The sequence below is a fragment of the Ranitomeya imitator genome, chromosome 4, assembly GCF_032444005.1.
Source record: "Ranitomeya imitator isolate aRanImi1 chromosome 4, aRanImi1.pri, whole genome shotgun sequence".
Classification (NCBI taxonomy): domain Eukaryota; kingdom Metazoa; phylum Chordata; class Amphibia; order Anura; family Dendrobatidae; genus Ranitomeya; species Ranitomeya imitator.
The window spans coordinates 351,200,147-351,213,829 of NC_091285.1; the positions used below are offsets into that span (position 1 = coordinate 351,200,147).

The 13,683-nt window shown below is 42.2% G+C and overlaps 1 protein-coding gene across 10 annotated transcripts in view; it reads right to left on the reverse strand.

Moving 5' to 3' along the window:
• The window catches only part of KIF21A (kinesin family member 21A), a 237,285-nt gene that overhangs the window by 125,039 nt on the left and 98,563 nt on the right, over positions 1–13,683 (reverse strand). For all 10 annotated transcript variants that reach the window (XM_069765004.1, XM_069765002.1, XM_069765000.1 and 7 more), the window contains exons 6-9: positions 13,070–13,237; positions 9,633–9,748; positions 2,904–3,099; positions 149–338 (exon numbers count right to left, since the gene is read on the reverse strand). In XM_069765004.1, coding sequence (XP_069621105.1) covers positions 149–338; positions 2,904–3,099; positions 9,633–9,748; positions 13,070–13,237 — 670 coding nt within the window. The remainder of the gene's footprint in view (positions 1–148; positions 339–2,903; positions 3,100–9,632; positions 9,749–13,069; positions 13,238–13,683) is intronic.

The window sequence follows — 13,683 nt, forward strand, 5'->3', positions numbered from 1 at the left end:
TGAACCAGATGACCCAGGAGGTCACTTCCAACTCTACCATTCTATGATTCTATGGTTCTATAGCTGTTGCATTCTAAGAAGGTCGACACATAAACCAGAACTAGGATATCAAAACTACTTCATATGAATGAATGGATAAATACTGCACCTGATCTAGCAAGGACCTGATTGGCCTGGTCACTCATGAGCTGTGTAATCCTGGTTCTTAAAGCATCCACAGTTTCTTGCATGGCCTTAACTCTCATGCGTAGATTGTTATTTTCCGTCTGTAACATTGCATTCTCATGGAACATGTCATTGATGCTCTCAACTCCTTCTTCATCAATTATTCTTTTACCCTATCATTTTATGATCAGAAAACAGCAAAAGATCAGGCAAAATAGTGCTCCCTGTAAGGATATTCTCTTAACGTGTAGGATAAACATTGTATATGTACGTTACCTTAATGTACAAAGATATTTCTGATTTATTTAAAACATAAATACCTTTAAACTTTCTCTGAAAATTGCTGTGCGTGTGCTCAGATCAGGGCTGTGGAGCCGGTAAGACAAACCTCCAAATCCCCAGCGCTGCCCCCTACTGAGCATGTACATAAAGTGCAGCACAGATTCATCCCCCCTACTGAGCATGTACATAAAGTGCAGCACAGATTCATCCCCCCACCCCCTACTGAGCATGTACATAAAGTGCAGCACAGATTCATCCCCCCACCCCCTACTGAGCATGTACATAAAGTGCAGCACAGATTCATCCCCCCTACTGAGCATGTACATAAAGTGCAGCAGATTAATCCCCCCACCCCCTACTGAGCATGTATATAAAGTGCAGCACAGATTCATCTCAGCAAAAGCCCTGATCCTTAGATCAGGTAGAACAGACATTTATAGGACATTTCATACCATTCTCAAATTATTCTGAAAATATTTACAGCACATCCTGCATTGTACTACTGTACCCGACTTATTATATATTTTAGGAGTCGGAGTTGGTTCATTTTATACCGACTCCAACTCCGACCTCACAGCACTGCCCCCTACTGAGCATGTACATAAAGTGCAGCACAGATTCATCTCAGCTTACAGCCTAGATCCTTAGATCAGGAACAGAACAGACATTTATAGGACATTTAATCACTTTCCCTAATTATTCTGAAAACATTTACAGAATATACTGAATTGTACTACTGTGCACAATATATTACATATTTTAGGAGTTGCAAAAAATAGTAACAAAAGATAATAGTGAAGGTAAAGCTCTACCAAGCAGCATCACTCAACAGACCCGGAGATTTTTGCTACAACCCCTATAAGGCCAGGGTCACACATGCAGCCGCACACTCCGGTCCCGAGAATCTCGCATCACACTCAAAAGTATGACCCCAGCCTAAAGAACACAGTCACATGCATTTAGGTGTGGATGCAGCTATACATGGCTTCTTCCCTCTATTTTCAAGCATGTCATAATAAGGGAAGATTTTCACATTTAATTTTTTTAAAAATTGTGTCGTGAAATTGCAAACAAATGTGCCATTACACAATTTGTTTTTGTGTTTATTTACCATGTTCACTATATGGTAAAACTGACCTGGCAATATTTCCAGGTCAATATGAGTACACAGATACCAAACATGTATAGTTTGTTTTGTTTTTTTATTTAAGTGGTGAAAAAAATACTGCATTTTATTGCAATGTTGCGGCGAGCAAAAAAAAAATGTAATTCTAGTGTTTTTATTTCCTTTCTCGTTATGCCGTGCACCAATCAGATTCAATTAATCTAATTGATTAGATACATCTCTGAACGCAGAAATACCAAATGTATTGTTTTTATTGTTTTATTTTCAATGGGGCAAAAGGGGGGTTCTTTGAACATATGTTTTTTTGTTTTTTCATATATTTTGTATAATTTTTTTTTCTCTTTTTACTGTATTTATCAGTCCCCTTTCGGAACTTGAAACTGCGATCGTCCGAGTAATTGCCTGCAGCAGTCAAAAGTACTCCAGTAGTGATGAGCAAATATACTCGTTACTCGAGATTTCCCGAGCATGCTCAGGTGTCCTCCGAGTATTTTTTAGTGCTCGGAGATTTAGTTTTCCTCACCTCAGCTGAATCATTAACATCTCTTAGGCTACGTTCACACTAGCGTTCTGCTAGTGTGCGTCGCCTTAGCGTCGGGCGACGCAGCGGCGACGCACACGTCATGCGCCCCTATGTTTAACATGGGGGACGCATGCGTTTTTGTGTGTTGCGTTTTGCAACACTTGCGTCTTTTTTGCCGCTAGCGTCGGACCAAGAAAACGCAGCAAGTTGCATTTTTCTTGCATCCGATTTTCGGCAAAAAACGACGCACGCGTCGCAAAACGCAGCTTTTTTGCGTGCGTTTTGCCGCGTTTTTGTGTGCGTCGTGCGTTGCGTCGCCGACGCAGCGGCGCGCAACGCTAGTCTGAACGTAGCTTGAGCCAGCTTGATTACATGTGGGGATTCCCTAGCAACCAGGCAACCCCCACATGTACTTATGCTGGCTAACAGATGTAAATCATTCAGCTGTGGCGATGAAAACTAAATCTCCGAGCACTACAAAATACTCGGACCCCTGAGCAAGCTTGAGAAATCTCGAGTAACGAGTATATTCGCTCATCACTACACTCCAGATCTGATATCACCAATGCAGCCGCTCTACAAAGGCCAGAGCAGCAGCAGAGACGCCAGTTTTTATTTTATTGATCTGCAAGTAAATTTATAAAGAGGACAACCCCTTCAAAAGCTGAAGTATCTACTGAAAACTGCAGATGATAACCAATGACCTAGAAAATACATATATTAATAAACACGTTGGCTGCTTTGCAATCTAATTGGCAATTGCCTTAGGAGCCACCCATAGAAATGGAATCGATTTTCTGAACCTACCGTTTTATACTCCATCAGTTCCATCTGAAGCCTTGTTATTTCATTTCGAAGTGCATTTATCTGTTGACTTGTTCGATCCTGGTTAACCATGACTTTGTTCTTGATATTTCGTGCTCTGTTTGCGTATTTAAGCGTGTTCAGCGTCTCCATAAAATCTCTGTCTGAGGGGCTTACACATGCAATCATTACAGTTTGGCTGCAAAAAAAGAAGAGAGTTATTGCCTCCCGCAATATGTAGAGATGACAACAAAAAACATTTACATTTTACAACTGACACACGCAATGAGCACTTTATTCCATAATACACACAAGTCGAGTCATGTTAAAGGGAACCTGTCACCCCGAAAATCCCGGGTGAGGTAAGCCCACCGGCATCAGGGGCTTATCTACAGCATTCTGTAATGCTGTAGATAAGCCCCCGATGTAACCTGAAAAGGGAGAAAAAGACGTTATATTATACTCACCCAGGGGCGGTCCCGCTGCTGGTCCGGTTGGATGGGCGTCTCCGGTCCGCTGCGGCGCCTCCTATCTTCTTTCCATGACGTCCTCTTCTGATCTTCAGCCACGGCTCCGGCGCAGGCGTATTTTGCTCTGCCCTGTTGAGGGCAGACAAAGTACTGCAGTGCGCAGGCGCCGGGCCTCTGACCTTTCCGGCGCCTGCGCACTGCAGTACTATCCTCTGCCCTCAAGAGGGCAGAGCAAAGTACGCCTGCGCCGGAGCCGTGGCTGAAGATCAGAAGAGGACGTCATGGAAAGAAGATAGGAGGCGCCGCAGCGGACCGGAGACACCCATCCGACCGGACCAGCAGCGGGACCGGACCAGCAGCGGGACCGCCCCTGGGTGAGTATAATCTAACGTCTTTTTCTCCCTTTTCAGGTTACATCGGGGGCTTATCTACAGCATTACAGAATGCTGTAGATAAGCCCCTGATGCCGGTGGGCTTACCTCACCTGGGATTTTCGGGGTGACAGGTTCCCTTTAACATTGAACTGAAACCCCCAAAAAAGTATATTGAAAGCTTCATAACGCTACAGAAAAGTATATTGTAATTTTCGAGACTAGAGTCAGAGAGAACTGCTCTCTCCTCCTGCCCCACAATCATCTAGCTGATCGGTGCTACCATGTCCCACACATCCAGAGTAGGTGAAGAAACTATTAGGTCAAGTGATCGGTCACATGCCTAGAAGGAACCTCAAATTGTGGTAATGTACAGAGTCTGTATGTGTTTTGCTAATGCAGTAGTGCGGGTTGTAGCTGAGCTGTGTGTGGTGATGTAGCAGGGTTGTGTGCATGTATGTGTGTACTGTAAGTGCAGCAGTGTTGTGTATAGGTGTGCTCGGCAGTGAGTGTACATAATGTGCGTGCTGTACAGCTATATGTGTAATATAGATACTGCAGAGAAACACTAACAATAGATTACCTCCCTAATTCCACCCAAGTGCATAGAAATTAATATCGATCACACCACTGCTTTACAATGCCAGCTTTTCCCTGTGAGGTGGTTTTTTTCTTAGTGGAATTCTGGATAGGATATTCAAGATGCCGACAATTCAGTGCTCCTGCGTCTATGTAACTGAGGTAGTGGACAGGACGTCCACGAAACGCGTAATTTTATAGCCCTGAATTAAGTATGCAACTCTTCTGAACTCTGTGATTCTCTTGCCTGATTTTGGAGGACCTTGGATTTGTCGGCATCTTGAATATTTTATCCAGAATTTCTTGAAGATCCTTCGCGGGACCGGTGCCATCTGCAGCCCTCCTATCATACCCACTATATACATGTTGTGCATACCCACAACTTGTAAAAGGTGAGAATTTTACCTTACAGCAAACGAATTGTTATTTTCGTAACTGCACTATTGCCCCTCTCTTTACCCTTTCTTTTCTTAGAGGAGGCTCTTGGTCAGGTCTGGTCACACGCTCCTCCACCAGCAGCCATTGTATGGACAGAAGTGCTGGTCCGTGTGTGAGGAACACTGCACTTTCAGGTGACTTTCAATGAAAACTTGGAAAACACACACATTGAACCATCTACAGTTGTGGCCAAAAGTATTGACACCCCTGCAATTCTGTCAGATAATACTCAGTTTCTTCCTGAAAATGATTGCAATCACAATTTCTTTGGTATTATTATCTTCATTTAATTTGTCTTAAATGAAAAAACACAAAAGAGAATGAAGCAAAAAGCAAAACATTGATCATTTCACACAAAACTCCAAAAATGGACCAGACAAAAGTATTGGCACCCTCAGCCTAATACTTGGTTGAACAACCTTTAGCCAAAATAACTGCGACCAACCGCTTCCGGTAACTATCAATGAGTTTCTTACAATGCTCTGCTGGAATTTTAGATCATTCTTCTTTGGCAAACTACCCCAGGTCCCTGATATTTGAAGGGTGCCTTCTCCAAACTGCCATTTTTAGATCTCTCCACAGGTGTTCTATGGGATTCAGGTCTGGACTCATTGCTGGCCACCTTAGAAGTCTCCAGTGCTTTATCTCAAACCATTTTCTAGTGCTTTTTGAAGTGTGTTTTGGGTCATTGTCCTGCTGGAAGACCCATGACCTCTGAGGGAGACCCAGCTTTCTCACACTAGGCCCTACATTATGCTGCAAAATTTGTTAGTAGTCTTCAGACTTCATAATGCCATGCACACGGTCAAGCAGTCCAGTGCCAGAGGCAGCAAAGCAACTGCAAAACATCAGGGAACCTCCACCATGTTTGACTGTAGGGACCGTGTTCTTTTCTTTGAATGCCTCTTTTTTTCTCCTGTAAACTCTATGTTGATGCCTTTGCCCAAACAGCTCTACTTTTGTCTCATCTGACCAGAGAACATTCTTCCAAAACGTTTTAGGCTTTTTCAGGTAAGTTTTGGCAAACTCCAGCCTGGCTTTTTTATGTCTCGGGGTAAGAAGTGGGGTCTTCCTGGGTCTCCTACCATACAGTCCCTTTTCATTCAGATGCCGAAAGATAGTACGGGTTGACACTGTTGTACCCTCGGACTGCAGGGTAGCTTGAACTTGTTTGGATGTTAGTCGAGGTTCTTTATCCAACATTCGCACAATCTTGCGTTGAAATCTCTTGTCAATTTTTCTATTCCGTCCACATCTAGGGAGGTTAGCCACAGTGCCATGGGCTTTAAACTTATTGATGACACTGCGCACGGTAGACACAGGAACATTCAGGTCTTTGGGGATGGACTTGTAGCCTTGAGATTGCTCATGCTTCCTCACAATTTGGTTTCTCAAGTCCTCAGACAGTTCTTTGGTCTTCTTTCTTTTCTCCATGCTCAATGTGGTACACACAAGGACACAGGATAGAGGTTGAGTCAACTTTAATCCATGTCAACTGGCTGCAAGTGTGATTTAGTTATTGCCAACACCTGTTAGGTGCCACAGGTAAGTTACAGGTGCTGTTAATTACAAAAATTAGAGAAGCATCACATGATTTTTCGAACAGTGCCAATACTTTTGTCCACCCTCTTTTTTTTATGTTTGGTGTGGAATTATATCTAATTTGGCTTTAGGACAATTCTTTTTGTGTTTTTTCATTTAAGACAAATTAAATGAAGATAATAATACCAAAGAATTTGTGTTTGCAATCATTTTCAGGAAAAAACTGAGTATTATCTGACAGAATTGCAGGGGTGTCAATACTTTTGGCCACAACTGTACATGAAAGAATGAATAGTGCCACGTATCGTAAAATTTTGAGTGCAAACCTCCTTCCATCAGCAAGGGCATTGAAGATGAAATGTGGATGGGTCTTTCAGCATGATATTGATCCCAAGCACACCACCAGGGCAATGAAGGAGTGGCTTCGTAAGAAGCACATGAAGGTCTTGGAGTGGTCTAGCCAGTCTTCAGATCTCAACCCCATAGAAAACCTTTGGAGGGAGTTGAATCTCCATGTTACCCAGCGACAAGCCCAAAACATCACTGCTCTAGAGGAGATCTGGATGGAGAAATGGGCCAGCATACCACCAACAGTGTGTGCCAACCTTGTGAAGACTTGCAGAAAACGTTTGACCTCTGTCATTGCCAACAAAAGATATATAGCAATATATAAAATATTGAGATTAACTTTTGTTAATGACCAAATATTTATTTTCCAACATAATTTGCAAAAAAAATCTTGCAAAATCAGACAAGGTGGTTTTCTGGATTTGTTTTCTCATTTTGACTCTTATAGTTGTGGTTAACCTATGATGTCAATTACAGGTCTCTCTCGTCTTTTTAAGTGCCACAGGTAAGTTACAGGTGCTGTTAATTACACAAATTAGAGAAGCATCACATGATTTTTCGAACAGTGCAAATACTTTTGTCCACCCCCTTTTTTATGTTTGGTGTGGAATTATATCCAATTTTGCTTTAGGACAATTCTTTTTGTGTTTTTTTCATTTAAGACAAAATAAATGAAGATAATAATACCAAATAATTTGTGTTTGCAATCATTTTCAGGAATAAACTGAGTATTATCTGACAGAATTGTAGGTGTGTCAATACTTTTGGCCACAACTGTAGGTAGATTTACCAAGATAAACGCACCAGAATTATAAGACGGCCTTGCTGTCTAGCACACTTTAATTTTTTAAATACTAAATAAAAATTGCAATGTGCACTGTGGTCCAACCTCTATAACTCTGAGAATAAAAGCTGAGGGATTCTGAAGGAAGAAGGATGATACCTTTGTAAAGAATAGGCTCACTCGTTTCCTTATGTTCTTTGAACCTTCTGTCGTTTGGTAACGTCATGAATCACGGAGTAGTGTTTGCTCAGCAACTTTCAGCTGCCGGCCGGAGCGCCGCTAAGATACAGACTACTTTCCAAACTACACTGAAAGTTTTCTACAGGTAGAATCGGATACGTTTTACTCCAATCACCCTATCCATTCAGGACTATTTGCACAGATACCACCAACCCACAGCAGGATTGCCAGTGAGTATGCTGAGGTACTTTGCATTATGGATACCAGAAACACACAGGAGGATTATCAGTGAGTGTGTTCAGATACTTTGCATTATGGATACCAGCAACATACAGGAGGATTATCAGTGAGTGTTCAGATACTTTGCATTATGGATACCAGAAACCCACAGCTGGATGGTCAGTGATTGCGTAGAGTTTCTCTGCAGTATGGATTCATTCACTCATTTTTCAGGCAATTTGAACTCCAGACTACTAAGCTTGTAAGTTGGATATTTAATAACCAGTATACTCCGCTTTTATATTCAGCGCACATTGCAATTTTTATTGATTGATTTTTGTATCCCTATTGGCATAGGTTTGGCGGATCCCTTGCCACTTGTTGCGGCAGTGGTGGGAGCACCAGATTTTACTGTCCATTTGACAGTTTTTGTTTTTTTAAACTCTCAAGGCATCGCTGCATGTAGCAGAAATCACAGTCCGTACTGACAAACATGGGGGTCATCAGCTGACCACCCAGCTGTCATGACAACCCTATGGGTGACCGGTGATCATGCCAGGGGCGCGCCGATGGAAAAAGGTAATGACAGGCAGGCATGTTGGCGAATGTTAAATGCTGCTGTCAGAGATTGACCCTGCGATTGTTAGCGGCATGTCCTGGCTATAATACTCAGCTATCACCTGCTGGGTATGGGGCGGGCTTGCTGCGTGAGTCTGCACATTACACCAGATTCCGACTTGCGCCGTATATACACAAGGGATGTCGTGAAGGGGTTAAGTAACCTAACCTCACCACACTCAATCCATTTGAGCAGAGATGCGACTTAAACTCTCACGCTCTGGGCTCGCCTTCACTCCTCCATCCTCATTTAAACCATAGTACCCACAGATGTATTCTTACCCACACCTCCCACTGGGAATCTGATATTGGTACTACCTTAATAGACATAAAGTGGACACATATCTGGTCCTCCAACACAGGCAGTTTACTCAGTACTTTGATGTTGGAAATAAATTATAAAGTTATGATGAGATAGAATCTGACTTTGGACAGAGTGATCAAACCTGTTCCTAGCTACTCATCGCAGTGCTTCACAGGCTGCCAATATACAAGCGACATGTACCATAAAAGAAAAGCACCTGTGAGACTTTACTAAATATCCCACACCCTTATTTCTTTTCTTTTTTTAAAGCAGCCAAGCAACCTATCACCTCAGCTTGGAGAAAACCAGGGCTAGACCTCTCAGAAGCTAAAGATGAATCTTCAGCGATATGATCAATGAGAAACTATCAGCTATACTAACAGACAAGGTCTGTCGGAGAAAGTCTTTTCAACCTGGGCAGAATACAGGAGCCATACTCCCCTTGGGCTTCGTCACCATTATGCCTTCTGAACCCCACAACCCTGATTCCTCTTAATAAACTACATCTAGCAGAATTCGACTCGCTCTTGGTCTTCCCACCTCCCAATCCTTCTCCTTTCCTCTCCCCCAGTCACTCACCTTTTCACATTTTCTTAATAAAAAGTTGGTATCTTGGGGCTTTATTACTCTGTTTCACTTTCAAACTTTCAATAAAAACCTACTCTAAAAAGAACAACCAGCAAGTGCACCTTGATAAATTTGTGTTTTGAAGGCAATCACTGGTCACTCCAAATGATTTGTTTTACATTTTCTTTAATCACTCTTCATTTTGTTAACGGATAAAAAATAAACTTAACAATATTTTGAAAGCATTCTTACTCTGCAGCACTTTTTTCCCCCCAGCCTAAAACTTTTGCACAGTACTGCAGTGTATATTACCTGTTACCGCCAAGGGAGTCCTGGAGTAGCCTGGTCAGCTTGGAATCCCTGTAAGGCACATGCGTGGCTTTTTTACTTTTGTCTCCTAAAGCACTTATCACATTTCCAAGGGCCAGCTTTAAAAGAAAAAATATGACTCATTAAGGAAATATAACATATTCAAAATCTACAATCACATTTATTCACTTCGACGCCCTCTCAGGATAACAGCACTGAAACATATTCTGGCCCTATGTTAGGTTGCCGAAGGAATTATTCAGTTACATTAAGATGTTTCAAAATAATAAAGGGGGTTTCCTGGATAACATTAGATATCTAATCTAATCTAATCTATAGATTAGATAAGATTAGTTCTTAAGGTACCATCTCACAGTGGCACTTTGGTCGCTACGACGGCACGATCCGTGACGCTCCAGCATCGTTCCAATATCGCTCCAGCGTCGTAGACTGCTGTCACACTTCGCAATGCACGACGCTGGAGCGATAACTTCACGACGTATTTGCGATGTAGAAGCTGTTGGTTACTATGCGCACATCGTATACAATATCGTGCACACCTTTGTTACACCATGCGATCATGCCGCCACAGCGGGACACTAGACGACGAAAGAAAGTTTCAAACGATCTGCTACGACGTACGATTCTCAGCGGGGTCCCTGATCGCAAAAGCGTGTCAGACACAGCGAGATCGTGAGTATATCGCTGGAACGTCACGAATCGTGCCGTCATAGCGATCAAAATGACACTGTGTGACGGTACCCTTACTCTCAGCATACCCAAATGTACTACGTATTGTTAGGATGTCCCATTAATAGGACAATGCTTCAATACTAAGACAGCCACTACTAAGAGACTGCAGCACTTAACTGAGAAATATGGCCCCTTGAAAAAAGCTGATGGCGACAGTGCAGAGAGCCAAACTCACACTGATTTAACACGTCTGGCCTATTTTAAGGCAAGGCCATCATTATTGCGATCATAGCAAAGCCCTTTAATAAAGATTCCAATTTAATGACTTAATAAGAATTCCAACTTAAGCATGCCCTTCTTTGTAGACCCAAAAATTAGGGAGGCTTAGGTCTACCCGATTTGAGTTTGTGCCATCTAGAAACTCATATGTCTTGAGTAATTGACTGGTGTCGGCATGTCACTCCAAAGACTTGGGTTTAGATAGGCAGAGTTTCCTGCTGGTCCCTCTCCGAGCCCTGCCGTGCTTAGTCAACACTAAGTTCCTACATTAAGATCTAACCCTACTATTTGGTGCTGCCCCAACTCATAGATACATAAACTTCTCTTGCCATCCCATCATCTCTCCCCAGCTCTTGATTCTACTGAGTTCTCATCGATCCTCACAGAGCCATTTTGGATCTGTAGGGAGAAGATTAGGGCAAATCAGTTTGGGAAGGGATTAGATTAGTTGTCATTGCACATGAAGGATTTACTAATTTACTAAAATTCAGAATTTACTAATACTGACCTACAAAGCCATCCACAACCTGTCTCCTCCATATATCTCTGAACTAATCTCCCGATATCTTCCCTCACGTGATCTCCGGTCCTCCCAAGACCTCCTTCTCTCCTCCACACTTATTTGCTCCTCATCCAATCGCCTCCAAGACTTCTCCCGAATATCCCCCATCCTCTGGAACTCTCTGCCCCAACACGTCCGACTATCAACCACAGTCGGATCCTTCAGACGGAATCTGAAAACTCATCTCTTCAGGAAAGCCTACAGCCTGCACTGACACCGCTGCTGCCTCATCACTATCGAAGCTACCGCCTCACCAACACCGGAGCTACCGCCTCACCAACACCGGAGCTACCGCCTCACCAACACCGGAGCTACCGCCTCACCAACACCGGAGCTACCGCCTCACCAACACCGGAGCTACCGCCTCACCAACACCGGAGCTCCTGCAACCCTCAACCTACTGTCTCCTTCCCCATAATCCTGTAGAATGTAAGCCCGCAAGGGCAGGGTCCTCGCCCCTCTGTATCAGTCCGTCGTTGTTAGTTTGTTTACTGTATGTGATATTTGTAACTTGTATGTAACCCCTTCTCATGTACAGCACCATGGAATCAATGGTGCTATAAAAATAAATAATAATAATAATAATAATGATGATGAAGGACATAATGGCTTCTTTATTAAAATAGACAGGATACTTTATACAAAACTTGGCACTACTGGAAGGAATTCAAACAGTCCAGGAAATATGGAGAATTATTCCTTTCAGACGCCTAATTGTGCTTGCAAGTCTTATTCAACATTATGGCATTTCCCAAACCTACCCCCTTACCCCTCTAACCACCTACCCATTTTCCCCCTTTTTTTTCTCCCCTTCTTCTCGTTCTTTACTTTTTTCCTCTTTCCTTGATTCTCATACAATAAATGCAAGACTAAATACATTTGTTGGGAGAAATTCTCCAATTTAGTATTGGTTACTTTTTGCACTACCCTCTCTACAGTCTAATTGTAATTATTTTATAAAGATCATTAGTTTTGCATATAATGATTGCAACACTTTGATGTATATCATAACTCACTTTATTGCTGTACGTGATGGGATTGTTTTACCCTGACAGTTTTGATCACATTTTAATACAGTAGGTCAGCAAAGGGGAGTATAATTAAAACTTAACTTTTAATAATTAGATATAAAAGGTCATACACATAGAATAAAAAGAACATGTATTACAAAGGTAAACATAAGAGAAAACGCCAAATCCACAGTGATGGGTTTGGGATTGGAGAATAGAGCCACTCCAAAGTCTGCCAAGACCACAGTGGTGGACATAAGTACAGCTGGTGTCCTATACAGGCTATACCTGGCTGACTGACTATTCATGCATTATTACTGTGTACTGTGAGACCTTATGTAAGGGGCTGATGTCTGTCATTGTGGTCCCAGTGTCATTTTTAGAGTAACTAAGGCCTATATCCACCATTGTGGTCTTGGCAGACTTTGGAGTGCTCTATACACGGAGCCAAAAACTCACCACTATGTGTATGACCATCTTTGTCCTTTTATAGCTAGTTATTAAAAGTTAAGTTTTAGAATATACTCACCTTTGCTGACCTAATTCTCAATTTATCAATTTAGCGAGTTTATTTGGAGTGGTATTGGTCTATTGAGACAAAATGGTCTTGTTTTTAGTCCATTTCTTGCTATATCAGCGTCTCTATACACAAAGAATAAAAAAAATATATATTATATTAGTTAGACGGACAGACAGACGGACAGACATATAGAGAGAGACAGATAGATCGATAGAATCGGTGAATAAACCCGATGCCACGGTGTTAATGTAATGAAGCTCACACCACCTTACAGATGTATCTTTTTTTTTTTTTTTTATAATAAAGGATTAGTGAATTCAATGGCAGGGAGGTTAGTTATACAGTAGTCTATTGTGAAATAAGCCCTTAATCTTACTAGACCACAGTTGATAGAAATTCCTTCCTTAGCTCGGTCTCCTGTAGCTCCTGTACGTTTAAGTCGCTCTGAGCCAGCCAAATCAACAAAATGGAACTTGGCAGTAAGGGTTTCAAACTCGTTCATTTGTGTAGACTCGGATGTTATCCTATTATCCAAGTCATTCTCCTGTAAATAAAAAAAAAAGAGAGAAGCAAAACCTTTGAAAGAAGATATTTAAGTAGCAGTAAAACACAAACAACCATCTGCTTACGATACATATGGCTAGCATGCCTCCAAAACAACTATACAAACAGATAACTGTGACCGCCAATATAACAATGGTTTCATGCGCAGGTATGCAGGAATAACAAAGGAGCATCTACTACATGTAAAGCCGGGGTCACATTAGCGTATAATATCCAATGTGAGAGCATCGGATGTGATATGCTAATGATACTGCTCCAGCACAGCTCGGGAGCCGAGTGTCAGTGCTCCGATCCTCTCGCATCAGACAATCTCAGCACAGCTCTGGAGGAGACGGAGAAACTCATTTCTGCATCTTTTTTTCAATGCCGGAGTCCACGGGAATCACACTGCACTCAGATGACATCCAAGTGCAGTCCGATGTTTCA